Source organism: Tupaia chinensis, unplaced genomic scaffold, assembly GCF_000334495.1.
Source record: "Tupaia chinensis unplaced genomic scaffold, TupChi_1.0 Scaffold000516_1, whole genome shotgun sequence".
NCBI lineage: Eukaryota > Metazoa > Chordata > Mammalia > Scandentia > Tupaiidae > Tupaia > Tupaia belangeri.
In genome coordinates, this window is record NW_006160029.1 from 1,080,531 (window position 1) to 1,096,038 (window position 15,508).

Sequence of the window (15,508 nt, forward strand, 5' to 3'; positions counted from 1 at the left end):
TTTCTCAGTCTTCGTGGTGGATTTTTCTAGGCCAGCAATTTTCTCTTCTGCATCTGAGATTCTATTTTCTGTATGATCTAGTCTGCTTTTAATACTTTCAAGGGATATTTTGACTTCCTGTATTATAGACTTCATTCCTAACAGTTCCGTTTGACTCTTTTGTAAAGCATGTAATTCCTCTTTTAGATCTTGCAAGAATTTCCTCACCTCCTGGAACTCATCAGCTTCTTTCTCCTTTCTCTTTAGCAGTTCCTTGTCTCTCTTCTCTTCCATCTCAATTAGTTTCGCCATTATGAATGTTCTAAATTCTTTATCAGACATTTCCATGATTTGCATTGAACTGCTTGTGGATGAAGAGGAGTTAGTCTTTTCCCTTGGAGGAGAGGTGTTTTCTTGCTTTCTCATATTTCTTGTGGTCCTGCGGTGATTTCTTGTCATATGATGGATGGTGTGTTTCTTTCTAATTCTTGAAGTTCAATCAGAGTGTTCAGGAGCAAGCAGAAAGAGTGATCGGTGGTGCAGCAGATTCAGTAGATATTGAGGAATATGTTAACCCTAATAGTATTTCAATGTTTAGCTGCAGTGCCCTTAGATCCATCCGGAGCCATGAGGAATCTTCTTCTGAAGGCCTCAACTCTCCTGCCACACTAACTTTGTTTGCTGGAGGCTGAATTATCGGTAGAAAATCTTCATTTTTCCTGTCCCCTGTAATGACTAGTTACCAGGAGCCAATATTCTTCTAAAATGTGGAACAAAAGAGCTTTTTTCTTGTTGGTGAACAGTGATAGAAAATCCACTGGCTTCATCTTTTTCTTTTTCCAAAAGTCAGTATCTGTTTTCCTCTTTGCATGGTTTTCCTTATGCTCTATTTTCCTATCCTGATTTTTGTTGTTCAAGCATTTAATTTTTTTCTTCCTATATTTTCCCCTATCAATTCATAAATCTTTTTTTTTTTTTTTCTGTTTGTATATTTCCCTGCTCCCTTTAAGTCACTGTTTCTGCATCCCATTCTGAGTCTTCTTTCATCCTTACTTTTTCTCTCTTGATTTCCTTCTCTTTGGCCTCTTCTGTCTTTTGCAGTCATCTCTGTACTAGGCTGCCCTGCTCTGCTGGATATAAAGAATGCCGGTGACCTCGTATTCCAGGATTCTTTTAAATACTTTGATTTCTGAGCTCATTCATGTTCTGTCAGTCACTCTGTGTCTGTTCTTAAGAGTTACCATGATTTTTACTATCTACTGCATATTGAAAAGAGATTGATACTTTTTTTTCCTATTTGCTAGAATTTAAACCTTTCAAGTTCTTAATTCCTAAAGAAGTTTTGAATGTACATAAAAGGGGAACTCTAATTTATTTGTAATCAGAAATAAAGAAAATCCATAAACCAAAAGTTTCTAGGCTTTTTAGTGTTTTTGGTTTTCTTAGGTTTTTGCCATACAGTGTATGTGCTTGCCAGAGAGAGAGACAGTGAGAGGGACAGTGACAAATAACCCCCCAGGAAGGATAGCCACTCTGCAATCCCTTCTCCTCCATTCTTCTCTCATGTCCAGGCCTTGAACCACAGTCAGTCATATGGGATCCACTGTCTTAACCACCACACTACCTGTTGGCCCGAGATTTATGTTCTTAATAATATGCTGCCGTCTCACACGTCCAGAAGGAAAAGATTAAGATGCCATTTTCTTAATGGGAAAGGGCACAAATATACATATCACAAAAGGAGAAATACAAAAAGCCAAAAACATGAAAGAAAAAAAGAAAACAAGATTAGTCTCAGTTATTAAACTAAATAAGGCGTTTTAATCATGAGAGTGTGAGCTGGTATACCTTTTTCGGAAGGCAGATAGACCATATGTATCAAGAGGCCTTAAAAAGATATAAAACTGTCCTAAGAATTCTACTTGTAGGAATTTATCCTAAGCATAGTAAAAATACTTTGTTACAAATAATAGAAATATGTTTTGTTTTGTTTTGTTTGTTTGTTTTTGTTTTGTTTTGTTTTGTTTTGTTTTGTTTTGTTTTGTTTAGGACACATGGGCTTTCCAGAGAGAGACAAGGGACCAGGGGAGTGAGAAAGTAAGCCACCAGGTCCAGGACTTGAACCATAGTCAGCCATGTGGAAATCCATCTCCTTAACCACCACATGACCTGCTACCTCATCACTTGGTATAGAAATATCTTAAACAAAATAATAGCACAGAGAACTTAAGGAATACGTATTGTTTTGACTCCTGGTACAATTTTTCTCTTTATTAGCCTCTTCACGTGGTAGACTTCCCTAGGGAAGGTGGCTCCAGTTCCATGTTTCTGTAATTAAGCCAGTAGTTCTAGGAAAAGCCCTTAGGTCAATTCTCTTTGATCTTGTTGAATTCAATGCCCAAGTTCTGATCTGGTCACTGATTATTCTGGGTACTTTCTATTTTCTATATCAAAGACAGGGAGTGTCATCCTATTCTACTTCATTAACTTAGAGTGGAGAGGGACTATTTTTGAGAGGAAAAGAAGGACTATGTAACCAATTGAAAGAATGCTGGCTAGACTTAAAAAATAGGTATTTCTTACAAATACAAGAAGCCAAATATTTATTCACATGGATATTATTCACAGCATTGTTTATAAAGGTGGAGAATTGAACAAGCCTAAGAATCTTATAAAATGAGATTGATTGTAAATTATGTATAGGATCAAATACTAGAGAATGAATAAATAATGTAGAAGTATAGTTAATAATGTAAAAAGATACTTGTGGTATAGTTATATAAGAAAAACAAATTACAAAAGGTATGTGTATTCTCTCTATATATACATATATATGTATGTATGTATAGTGTAAGTATATATTGTATGTGTCTCTATATATAGACACACAATACATGCATAAACAGATGCATAGAAAGTGTAGGAAGTAATGTTTCTGTTTATTTACAGCTGTTATTGATAAGTTCTGGGTTTATAATTTGTTTTCATTTTTTTCTTTCTGCCATCAGGATTGTCCTATTTTGCAAAAGGAATAGCACACACACACACACACGCAAAATAGGAAATGTATATTACTCATGCTATGAAAGTCATAAAAATAAAATAATATTTTTATAATTCTTTGATTCTGCAAACAATTCTGCCCTTTGAATGGCTTATGGTCTAGTGTAAACAGGGCCTATTTAGAAATATACATGTAAATCTCTGATATCAAGTAACTTATGTGCATATGATGTTGTACATGAAAACACTTTAAAAGGAGTATACAGTATATTAGAGTATTATAAAAATAATAATACTTGAGGCCAGCAGGTGGTGTGGTGGTTAAGGGCACTGGACTCCCACATTGCCAACCATAGTTCGAGTTCTGGACCTGGTACTTTCTCACTTTCCCTCTCACATTCTCTCCCTCTATCCCTCTCTGGTCAAATTTAGATAGATAGATAGATAGATAGATAGATAGATAGATAAAGTTAAATAAATTATTTCTTTAAAAAAATACTTATATAAGCACATTTTATGTGTAGTACATATCTATATACTCTTACAGACTGAATTATATCTTCCCAAAATTCATATGATGAACTTTCAGTGCCCAGTATGATGGTTTTTAGAGGTGGGCCTTTGCAAAGTAATTAGATTTAGATGATATCTTAAGGGTAAGATTCCCATGTTGGGATTAGTGTCCGTATAAGAAAAGAAGACCAACGCTCTCTCTCCACCTGGTCACACTGAGGACAGAGATGGCCTTTCACATGTCCTGTCATGTGAGGACACAGTGAGAAGGCAGCTGTCTGCAGCCTAAGGAAACAGCCCTCCCCAAACACCTTGGTCTTCTACTTCTGTCTCAGAACCAAGACAAAACACAGTACCTGCCCTGCAGTCGTGGGAGATGTGTTCCAAGGGTCCTAGTGGATACATGAAACCATAGATAACACCAACCCCATATGTACTATGCTTGTTTTGATCTGATAATGGAGATAGCTGCTAAGTGACTAACTGACTGGGTAGTATCCACAGCCTGGATATGCTGGGCAAAACAGATCAGGACGGTGAGGTTTAACCACACTACTCAGAACAGTGCACAATTTAAAACAGGAATTGTTTATTTCTGGAATTTTCTTTTGAATATTTTTATTGCTGTTGACCACAGGTAACTGAAACCATGCAAAGCAAAGCCACAGATAAAGGGGAATTGGTGTAAATTCCTGTTGTGTGAGCCACTCGGTCCATGCTGTTTTGTTATGGCAGCCCAAGCTGACTAATATGCATGCCAAGTACAGAATGAGTTGAAATAATGGTAAATGTTTGAACCATCATGTTACCGGCATGGTGCTCGATCCTTCCTCTAACCACATGGCATAAGTAGGGTGCCTATTACCATCACCCCTTCACAGCTGGGGACATGGAGTCCTGAGAAGCAATGTGACTTAGCTCTTCTGACTCAAACCGCAAAGGTTTCCTTCGAAGATGTTACAGAAATGCAAAGGCAGACGCAGGTCCTGAGGCCTAGGGCAGTCCAAAAAAATATTAGAAGGAAATGGAAATAATTAAACTGGACTCTGAAAGGACTAGGGATATACACCAGTAGAAAGGAAGTGGCAGGGCATTCCAGAGAAATGATGTGGACAAAGAATGCTGCAGCCCATCTATGATACAGAGCAGGGTGTGGTTCCTTCAAAGAATCAAATGTGGGCAAAACTTGAAAATTGTTTTGTCTTGCTGAGATTTTTCATTAAAAACAAAAAAGGCTATTTTTGCTTTTCAGATACAAATCTCTTTCAAGCTGTTCCTTCTGCCCCTAAAAAAACTTAAACCAGATCATTTAAGTTTGTGATCTACAGTTCTGTAGAATAACAAACTTCAGTAATAACCAGAAGCTATTTAGTGGGTTCCTTAAGAATTCCAACTTAACAGAGAAACGAGAAGCTATCAACACAGTACAGAAACACAGTGCACAGATTATGCATATGGCCAAGTTTTGCAAAGAACAGCAAGGTCTTTAGCCAGATAAAAAATCCTGTGTGAGGACAGTCTATGCGTTTTCCCCCTTCTCAGAGACCAAGCATACACGTAAATGTCGATCTTTAAGCCGTTTTTTTTTTTTTGCCAACCTATCTTGCATAAAAATATGAAACACTTCACGAATTTGCGTGTCATTGGCCCATTTGAGACAGGTATGTATTGGGTTTTCATAGCATAAAGTTAGTGGTGACAGAAATACCTTGTTTCAGCTTTTTGAGTATTTGCCTTTTCTCTAATAAATTTGGAGTTTGAAAGGTGAGTTATCTAGAAAACCAAGGTTTTATAAACAGAATTACTAAATAATTGGGAATTTTCTTTAATACTCTCAAGGAGAAAGGTGAATAGACCAGAATTCTAGCCAAAGGTCATAGAGGTGACTGGCCAGCCAGAAACACTATTTATTCAGCTAACGTTTGTTGAGGGCATTCTTCTTGCAGAGCTTTGCCAACTGGTGCTGGTACAAATGCCAGCACTGCAGGGCCACCACCCTCAGAGGCACTCGCAGCCCGGGGAAGGAGCCAGCAGCTACACTGTGGTGTGAGGAAGACTAAACCAGGGTGATGTACAGGATTCTCATGGAGACCAGGAGAGGGCTTACCTCCACTGGAGAAAGAGCAGGTTAGGAGAGGAGAAGACTTGAGCCATTTCTGAAAGGAGACCACCCCTCAGTTGACAGAAGGTATGGTGTATAGGCAGGGAAGGAGGCAGAAAAATGTAGGCTTTGTTCAGGAAATAATTTGGGATGTCTGGAGCATAAGCTGTGATGGGGAAAGGTTATGTAGGAGCTCCAAGAAGGGAGCAAAAGGCAGATTATAGAGGCCACATAAGAAATTCGGATTTCCAGGGGCTGGACAGTGACACGTCAGTAAAACGGGACACTCTGAAAGGTTGATCCACCTAGGAAAGTTCATAGAAATCCTTGATCCTGGGCTGGCTGAGGCTGGGGGTGGATGGCAACATGGGGACCCAACTGTGGAACGGGGAATCCTGTCTTTCTTTCTCTTGCATGCACACACAACTCCTGGGGGAAAAAAATTTTTTTTCATAGAGGACATACCTGTTTAAAAAAGAAATTTGAGTTTGTGTAGACAATGGAGAGCCACTAAAGAATTTAAAACAGGGACCAGCAGTTAGAGTAATGGCTGTCGCTGGACTCCCACATAGTCGACCATGGTTCCCGTCCTGGACCCGGTGGCTTAAAACTCACGCCGGGCGCGTGTGCGTGCGTGTCCAAGATCCCGAGAGGAGAATGGAGGAGAAGGGATTGTGGCGTGGCCATCCCCCTGGGGGGTGATTTCTCGCTTTCTGTCTCTCTGTCTCTCTCTGTCTGGCGAGCGCACGCGCCCTATAGCAAAAACTTATCCAAAAAAAAAAAGAATTTAAAACAGGAGAATTTTCATTGCTAGATTTGCATTTTTGGACTATATATATAGCAGAAAAGACCTGGATACCACCAGTGACCACAAGGCAGTCCTTAGTAATTCAATGCCTGAGCGGGGACTGCCAGATGTACACCTTGCAGGGTGGGTCCTGGGTCCTTCGCTCTGGCCCTCTTGGACCTCCAGCTGGAAGAGGTGTCCCTATCTAGCATCCCCATTTTAGGGATAATAAGGAGAAACAGGGAATAAGATTCCAGATAGAAGTGATCAATGGGATTAAAATGTAAAGTAGAAGTTAACTTTTTTTTTGATACAACATTCACCTAAAAGAAAGGTGTCCTTTCCCAGAAATATCCCCAAATATATTGCCCAAGGCATATTTGGAACTTCTTTTTAGGTATTACTCTAAAGTCCATCCTAGGGGTGGGGGTTGTCATACCAATAATCATTCATGTCACTATGTAGCTGCACTTTTTAAATTTTGTGCTTCAAAATAAGCAATCTGGGGAACCAGCAGTTAGTGTAATGGCTATGTCGCTGGACTCCCACGTAGTCAACCGCGGTTCACGTCCCGGACCCGGTGGCTTAAAACTCAAAGCCGGGCGCGTGTGCGTGCGTGCCCAAGATCCCGAGAGGAGAATGGAGGAGAAGGGATTGTGGCGTGACCATCCCCCCTGGGGGGCGATTTCTCGCTTTCTGTCTCTGTGTCTCTCTCTGTCTGGCTGACGAGCGCAAGCACTCTATAGCGAAAACCTCTCAAAAAAAAAATAAGCAATCTGATTTATCTTCCTTATCAAACCTCGCGCTAAATTAACTTTTCATTTATTCCTTCCCAAAGTTAAATCCATCTTTACAGTATGAGTTTGTTACCTCTGGAGAAATTCGAGAAAGTACCTGGTCAGCTATTTACCAGCTACAACTTTCTCAACCCTCAGCCTCAAAAATTACCTTTGAGATGGGAGGTGATAATAATCTCATTCCTGCCTCCTCCATTGGGCGTTACAAGGATGCCACCTGACAACACGGGAAAGCTTTCTGTGGAGCGCAGTTATCAGTGGGTGCTCTTGTCGTCTCACACTTTGCAGGCAGTTCCAAAACATGCGTTTGCTGCATGCGATGTCTGTGAGTTCTTCTACCTAAGGGACTGTTCACTCCAGGAAAGCAGGGCCTGGGTCCTAGTCGGCTTTGCGACACTAGTGTATAGCATTGGGCTCATGCATAAAAAGTTCTTGGGTGATTGCTTTATCCTCAAACCATGTATAAGAAATAGCTGGCAGGTGGTGTGGTGGTTAAAGCACTGGACTCCTACGTGGCTGACCATAGATTGAGTCCTGGACCTGGTGGCTTGCTTCTTTGTTTTCTCTCTAGCTTTGGTGAAATTTTGAAATCATAATAATAATTAATAAAATTAAATAAATAATTCTTTTTTAGAAAAGAATGATGCACTTGAGGTTATTCAGTTTGAGTAATAGACTCAGGGGCCGTTTAGGCTTCTTCAAGTATGTCCGTTGTTTGACATTAGGAACCAGCTGTCCTTCATCAAGAACTAAAGGCTAATGAAATCAATCTTTCTAAAATTGTAAAGATTCTTAAACTTTAGCCCTGTGATCTTTACTTTGACTGCATTTAAAAATAAATGGGAACATTTTTTAAATTACTGATGCTAGGGGCCAGCAGGTGGCATGTGGTTAAGGCACTGGGATCCCACAAAGCTGACTACAGTTTGAGTCCCAGACCTGGCAGCTTGTTTTCTCACTTTCTTTCTCTCTCTGGTGAGCTCACATGCTTTATAGGAAAAATTTTAAAGATAACAATAAATACAACTAAATAAATAATTCTTTTTTAAAAAGATTAAAGAAATAAATTACCGATGCTAGGACCTCATCTCAGGACAATTAAATTAATATCTGTAGACCTGGAAACCTGGCAATGATAATTAATTTATTTTTTTAAGGGAGATTTTTGCTATAGGGCACTTGCACTCACCGGAGAGACAGAGAGAGACAGAGAGACGGAAAGCAAAAAAATCACCCCACACAGGGGATGGCCATGTCACAATTCCTTCTCCATTCTCTTCTTGGGATTTTTAGGTACATATGCACACACGCCCAGCATGAATATTAGACCACCGGGTCTGGGACTCAAACCATGGTCAGCTATGTGGGAATCCAGCAACAAACCATTAAGTAGCTGGCCATCTGCAATGATAGTTTTTAAAGCTACCCAGGTAACTCTAACATGTAGCCAACATTTGACGCAGGGCTCTAGAAGTATATTTTAAGAAACATCACTTAGAAAAAACATTTTCACTCCCCAGTTCTACTTCAGGAGCTATAGGAGATGGAAAAAGACATAAAGCATTCTCCCTTGCAGTCTATGCAGGAGTACGAGCTAGCAGTCCCATACTTGAGTTCAGTGGAAAAGCCGTGTGCTGAGCTATGAGAGGTCATGGGAAGGCGGACTTGGGCTGAGCCTGAGATTTCTGCAGTCTGGTAGATGTCTTAGGGAGTTTATCATCAAAACAGAAGACAGGCCTTGCTCACAAAAGGAGGTCAAGTGTTAGCTTAGTAGACCTGCTAGTACCAGCCCACAGGCCTGACCAGTACAAAAGGTCTGAAGACTTCATTCGCAGCACAAATCACCATGTGTGGCATTAGGAATTCAACTTTGAACAACACTCAAAGTGTCTCAAACAGCTGATAGCCTGTTCACGATTAAGTAAACAGGCATTACAGAATGGTGAGTTGATGAAAGAAGCGAAATAAGGTTGGTGAGATAGGAAGCAGGAGTCGTTAGAGGACTTGAAGGGTCAAACTGAGATATTTCAGTCTAATACAATATCCAGTCATTCCTGATGGAAGGAATACTCTTAAAGAGCTCCTTTAAAAGGATTATTTAGGGCCTTTGGAAGAATTTGAGGGAGGAGAAATAGTACAGAAGTAGAATAATCAGGATACCTAATAATCTAAGGGTTGAGTGACAGGTTTCTAAATTAGAGTGACTTAGAAATGGGAAGGACTGATTTATAGAATCCCAGTTTTAAAAATAGCTGTTTACATTATTATAAATACGAATCATTTAAATGCATTGATCAAAATTCATTGACCAAAAATGAATTATAAATATTGGAATACTATATCAAGCTACTTACAATGTGTCTGAGAATCAGTTCTTCTGTTTCCTATTGATGATATTAATTGCTATCATAACTTAATTGATTTCAAAATCATGAGAGAACTTTGAAATCTGGATGTCAAGTAAGTGAAGTCTGTCAAAATCTAGGGTTTTTTTCCTTTTTTTTTTAAGAATCAAATCTTTACTTTTGTTTATTTTTTAAATATTTTTTTATTGTTACTTTTCTTTTTAGGTTTTTGCCATAGGGCAAGGGCACTTGCCAGAGAAAGGTAGAGAAGTAAGTGATAAATCACCTCTGGGCAGGAACCAGCAGTTAGCGTAATGGCTATGTCGCTGGACTCCCACATAGTCGACTGCGGTTCGTGTCCCGGACCCGGTGGCTTAAAACTCACGCCGGGCGTGTGTGCATGCGTGCCCAAGATCCCAAGAGGAGAATGGAGGAGAAGGGATTGTGGCGTGGCCATCCCCCCTGGGGGGTGATTTCTCGCTTTCTGTCTCTATGTCTCTGTCTGTCTGGCGAGCGCACGCGCCCTATAGTAAAAGCCTCTCAAAAAAAAGAAAAAAATCACCTCTGGGGGATGGCCATACTTTGGCGAGCGCACCATTATCCTCTTGGGATTTGGGGCACACAAGCACACACGTCCAGTGTGATTTTCAAGCTGCTGGATCTGTGAATCAGACCGTGGTTGACCATGTGGGGAGTGCAGCACCCTAACTGTCACACCACCTGCTGTTTATAATTTCATACAGTCCCATACCTCCTCCCAAAAAACTTTCTCGTTACATACAACCTCTGTGAAAATTATGTTTCCATATTTCTGTTACACACTAAAGTTAATGCTCTTCTTTGAGAACATTTTTGTTAATCAGACTTAAGTTTTTATCTTTGCCTTCAAGTGAGCAAGTTCTAAAATTGCCATATGTAAATGATTAGTGTATAATTAATTCCAAAAAAAATTCACTGCTATTGGGCCAGTTCCATTACCAGCCACAAAATGGATAATATTGAGTTATTAGGACATACAGATTGTAAACTACCAGACCCTCTGTACTAGAATTAAGTCTGTATTCTGAGTCTGCATGTGTATCCTCACAGGAGACTGTAAAACGCAGGCATGCTTTCAATTCATGCAGCCTGTGATTTATGGAGGCATGTAGGTCAGGAGTTTATTATGCTGAAAATCATAATAACTGTTTTGTTTTGCTTTTTAAAATGAAGTGACCGTAGCTTGTTGAAAGATAAATGGGTGAAGCTTTTTGATTATGCTTTTATTTCTATTAAAGATTAAATATTATTGCCGAGTAACCAGCCATGCTAAGTATTATGATACTAAAGCTGAAGTAGTTTGTAAGCTGATAGCCCCCTCTTTCCTCTGGGTTTAGGTTTGTTATTAATCAAAATGTTGGACTTGCTTAGTGCAGTGGCGTATGAAACAAACAGTTGAAGAAGACAGCTTCTTTAATTTATGGCTTTCTGTTTGTTCAAAATTGTAAGAAAATCTGTTTTGTCTTGTGGGCTTGGTGCTATTGTTCATGTGTGTAGGTTTCATTTCTTACACCAGAGCCAACTAAATCCAATAGTTGTAAGATTCTCTCGTGGCACAGAATGGAAGAAGAAACCTTTTTATATTTTTAATTGACATATTCTGGTAAAGTCATTTTTGAAACGTGGACAATCCCTACTAGAAATGGATATTACAAAAAACTGTCTGTGTTTTCACCCAAAGAATAGGATAACTTTTTCTTAAACTTTATGTATTTATTTATTTTAATTTGCTATAGGACACATGTGCTTATCAGAGAGAGAGAGAAAGTGAGAAAGCAAGCTGCCAGGTCCGAGACTCAAACCGTGGTCAGCCATGTGGGAGTCCAGCACCTTAACCACTGTGCCCCCAGGATAATGTTTTAAATAGAAGAATGTATATATGAAGAGGCAATAAGTTAACTAAATGGATTTCATTTTTGCTATCAGTCTAGTAATAATGAATACGATTATTTTAAAAGACACATGATTCCAGCTATGTCGCTAAGACGTGGAAAGCTGCTAAGCACTACTGAAGCGCAGTGTACAGTTCTGGGGCTCCCTGGTGTGTGCTAAAGGGACCTTTGATAGAACAGTCTTGCCACTCTTCAAAACTAGTTTCTCATCAGTGGTAATAAATTGACAGTTCTCAAGAGTGCAGTTTGTGGGGATACAGCAGAGGCTGTAGAGAGTATTGAAGAAAATACCTCTCTCAATTTCGGAAACAAAAGGCTTAATTTATTACTTAAGGACTCGCCGTGCTGTTAGGCCCAGTCTCTGGGAGCAAAGCAGGTTGCAAACCTTACATAGAGCTCTGGTCAAGAATTGCTTGGGGGCTGACATTAGCCTCACAAGCACTGGTACTCAAAAGAGACTGTTACTGTATGCTAGCTCTCAGAAGCTTGCTCCCTGCAGTGAGTCTGCCACTGACTGGCCAGCTTTCAAAGGCATGAGGCTGTCACTGATTAGTTAGCTTTCAGAGATGTTTTACTGCAGTGAGTTCTTATTGTTTCGACAGAGGCAGGTCATCATTGAATTGATTAAATCTGCTTTAATTGTGTTTCCACCTGGTTCTGGCGGTTGTTTCCTCAAGTGTAGAACCATCAGCCTTTTTGTAACAGAGGTTCTTTCACTCTCAGAAGCTAATGCATAAACACTATAGGAAATCAAAAGCACAAAAAATCAAATTCTGAGGAAATCCATCTAAATATGCAATGATCAAATGATGCATTTTCTAAATAAGGGGGGTTTATTAAAGCAACATTAGTGGTATAAGCCAGCAGCTCTCATGTATCACATGACCTGTGCATGTATAGATCAGTTATGAAATTTTGTACAAATATTGTATTATAATAATAAAGTATAGAAATCTGTGATGTACCTTATTTAGTAAATTAGATTCTATGTCATTTAGATAATAACATCATTCATGGGCCAGCTTTGGTGGCACAGTGGTAATGTAACTCTGCAATTCTGGATCCACCTGGGAAGGCCACAGGTTCTCATCCCAAGGTCTCCCTGTGCATGCTGAATGTGTGCCCATGCCTGTGATCCCACCTGGCTGAGGCGGGGGTGGATCTTGGCACAAAGATCCCATTTAAGATGTCTCTCTTTCTCTCTCTCTCTCTCTCTGAAGAAATTAAAAAAAAAAAAAGACCACTTGTATCTATTGCATTCCAATAAGTATTCTCAAGTGGGATGGAAGAGGGTGGGAATGGTGCCTGGGCATCAACTTTTTGGTCCTAGTGAGCAGCAGCTACTGAAGCCTTAGTAGTGGTAGTAACATTTTATTTCCCTCCCAAAACTTTTTTAGCATTCTTCTAAATCTAGGTATATCCTTAGGAGTTTGCCACTCAAGTAAGCATCACTCGTCTTTTAGGTAGGGAAAAAAGAGTGAGGGGAGCAGTACTCACTACCCAGATCTCTGTTTATATAGGGTAAAAGAAATTCATTTCTTGTTGGTTTCATTTGACAGTTGTAACAGGCATATAGGGAGAACTAATACTATAGTTAATTTAGCTCTATCTGCTGATTAAAAAAAATGTACACAGGGTAAATCTATAAAATTTTTTTATTGAAATAAATTATAGAAAAGGCCCTAATAGTTTTTTGTTTGTTTGTTTGCATAAAAACTCAACTTTTCTCTTTCCAAATTCATTCCACTGCTTGAAGCCTGGTCTTTTGACTTCCCTGTTTATTGCAGACACCTCCTAATGGAGGCGTAGTTAATCACTCACACGTTTCCCTGCTGCTAAGGATAGCCAGCTTATGACCACTTAGGCTTCAAGCACATGTTGATACCTTAAGACCAGTAAGTGTTTGATAAAGTAGGAAAGCAGGGTGGTTAGATTTGTCAGAATCAGTAAGAGGAGGAAATTGATGCATGAAGTAATGGCAAAGCTTAATTTACTTTTGTGTGGAAAAAAAAATCTAGCAACTCCCCAGTAAAAGGAGTCACAACACCATGTGAACATAACTTAATTTTCTTATAAGAACTATTTTTATTTAATTTTATTGTCATTATTTTATGTTTTATCTTTTGGAAGTTGACTAGAGAGAGACATTGAGAGAGAAGGAAAGTGAGAGAGTAAGCTGCCAGATCCGGGACTTGAACTGCAGTCAGCCATGTGGGAGTACAGACACCTTAACCACCATGCCACCTGCTGGTCCCCACTTTTAATTTTCTTAATGTGTTCCCTACTCTTGACCCATTTAACTACTAAAACCAAATAAAATCCAATAGGAAAAGTTTATTGTCTAGAGTTTTTGTACTGTCACTTGGTTCACTCTGATTAAGTGAGTGTACTCTTTAAGGAAAACTGTTTTCTGAATATAGTTTAAGAAGACTTATGGGTAGAATTCTTTTACCCTCCCATTATGGTAGGAACCTTGGATGAAGACCGAGGTAATGAAACTCATTACCAAAAGTACAAATGAGCAGAGCAAACTCCAGTTCTGTTTTCCTAAGGTTAGGTGTTTCCTGAGAAATTGGTCTCCATGTGGAGTCAGGGCAAGTAAACAATAAGCCCCTTCTGGTATTCTGTGCCCGTAAGGTCCATTATGCCGGTGATGGTGGAGTGTAGAATGTAGACTTCCAGTTCTCCTGCCAAACTCACTGGACCACCTCTCTCCGTTTTTAGGATGACACATGTTCTTCAATTTGAGGATAAAAGCAGAAAAGTGAAAGATGCGAGCATGCAAGACTCAGACACCTTTGAAATCTATGATCCTCGGAATCCAGTGAATAAAAGAAGAAGGGAAGAAAGCAAAAAGCTGATGAGAGAGAAAAAAGAAAGAAGATAAAACGAGAGCAATGATACCAAACTTGCTGTGCCTGCAATAAATGGCCTCGTTGACAGCCATTGTTCCTAACAGCATCATTTTAGGGGTGTGCAAAGACGTATTTTTGAACCTGTTGTCTGGTTTTGAAAAACAGTGATCTCGTTTTATAAGTTATAGAATGATGTAAGCAAATGTTCTGGTTATCGATACATGCTTCTTTCCTTAACTGACCTTTTATATTGCTAATCTGAAATACAGTTGCTTTCCTTCCAGTTTACTTGTTAACCATTTGCAAACTGTACAAGCCTCTTTGTGTCCTTTTACCCTAAAATATGTGAAGCCTTCCTTTTCCAGATTTTTTATAAGTTCTTTCAGGAAGAATATGTGAGGGAAATCCTCTTAGCACTAACTTTGGAATATAATTTTAAAATGATAAAATACAAATAAAACTATAAAATATAAAAATTATAAATATTGATGGTTTTGTTTTTACAAATATCTACAAATAACCAAACCAGTAAGATTCAGCAGCCTCGTGCTTTAAATTTTAAAGAACTCTGATGCAAATGTATTTCCACCTAGGCCAATGCCTGGGTGTTACACATGCGGTTAAGACAGTGTAACTCTCCAGATTCCATCAGCTGTGCTCACTGCTCATCTCTGTCCACTCCTCTGTTCTCAGCACAGCCGAGCAAGAGCACATGCAGAGCCCCATTCTAGCAGTAGCACTTATTAAGAATTTAGCCTTTGGACCAGCCAATGGCGGGGTGATTAAGATGACTGGATCCCACATGCTGACTTTGTGGTTAGCATCCTAGACGCAGTGACTTGAAAAACATGCCAGGCACTTGTGCATGAATGTCCAAAAATGCCAAGAAGAGAATGGAGAAGAAGAGATTATGTCGTGACCATCTCCACTTGGGGAGGGAGGGGGGTTCTCTCTCTCTCCCTCTCTCTCTCTTTTTCTCCAATGAGCACAGATGTCCTATAGCAAAAACTAAAAAGATAAATTTAGCCTTTAATGATCATCATCCATGGGACCAGCAGATAACATAATGGCTACGTCGCTGGACTCTCATGTAGTCAAGATTTGAGTGCCGGACCCGGTGACTTAAATTCACGCTGGGCACATATGCCTGTGTGCCCAAGATCCCAAGAGGAGAATGGAGAAGGGATTGTGGTGTGG

At 39.6% G+C, this 15,508-nt stretch overlaps 1 protein-coding gene across 1 annotated transcript in view; it reads left to right on the forward strand.

Annotated features, from left to right (window-relative positions):
* CWC27 (CWC27 spliceosome associated cyclophilin) overlaps positions 1-14,788 on the forward strand; it is a 239,838-nt gene extending 225,050 nt beyond the window's left edge. Inside the window, exon 14 of the mRNA XM_027775064.1 lies at positions 14,181-14,788. Within this exon, the coding sequence (XP_027630865.1) occupies positions 14,181-14,343 (163 nt within the window). The 3' untranslated portion in view covers positions 14,344-14,788. The remainder of the gene's footprint in view (positions 1-14,180) is intronic.
* The last annotated feature ends 720 nt before the right edge of the window (positions 14,789-15,508 follow it).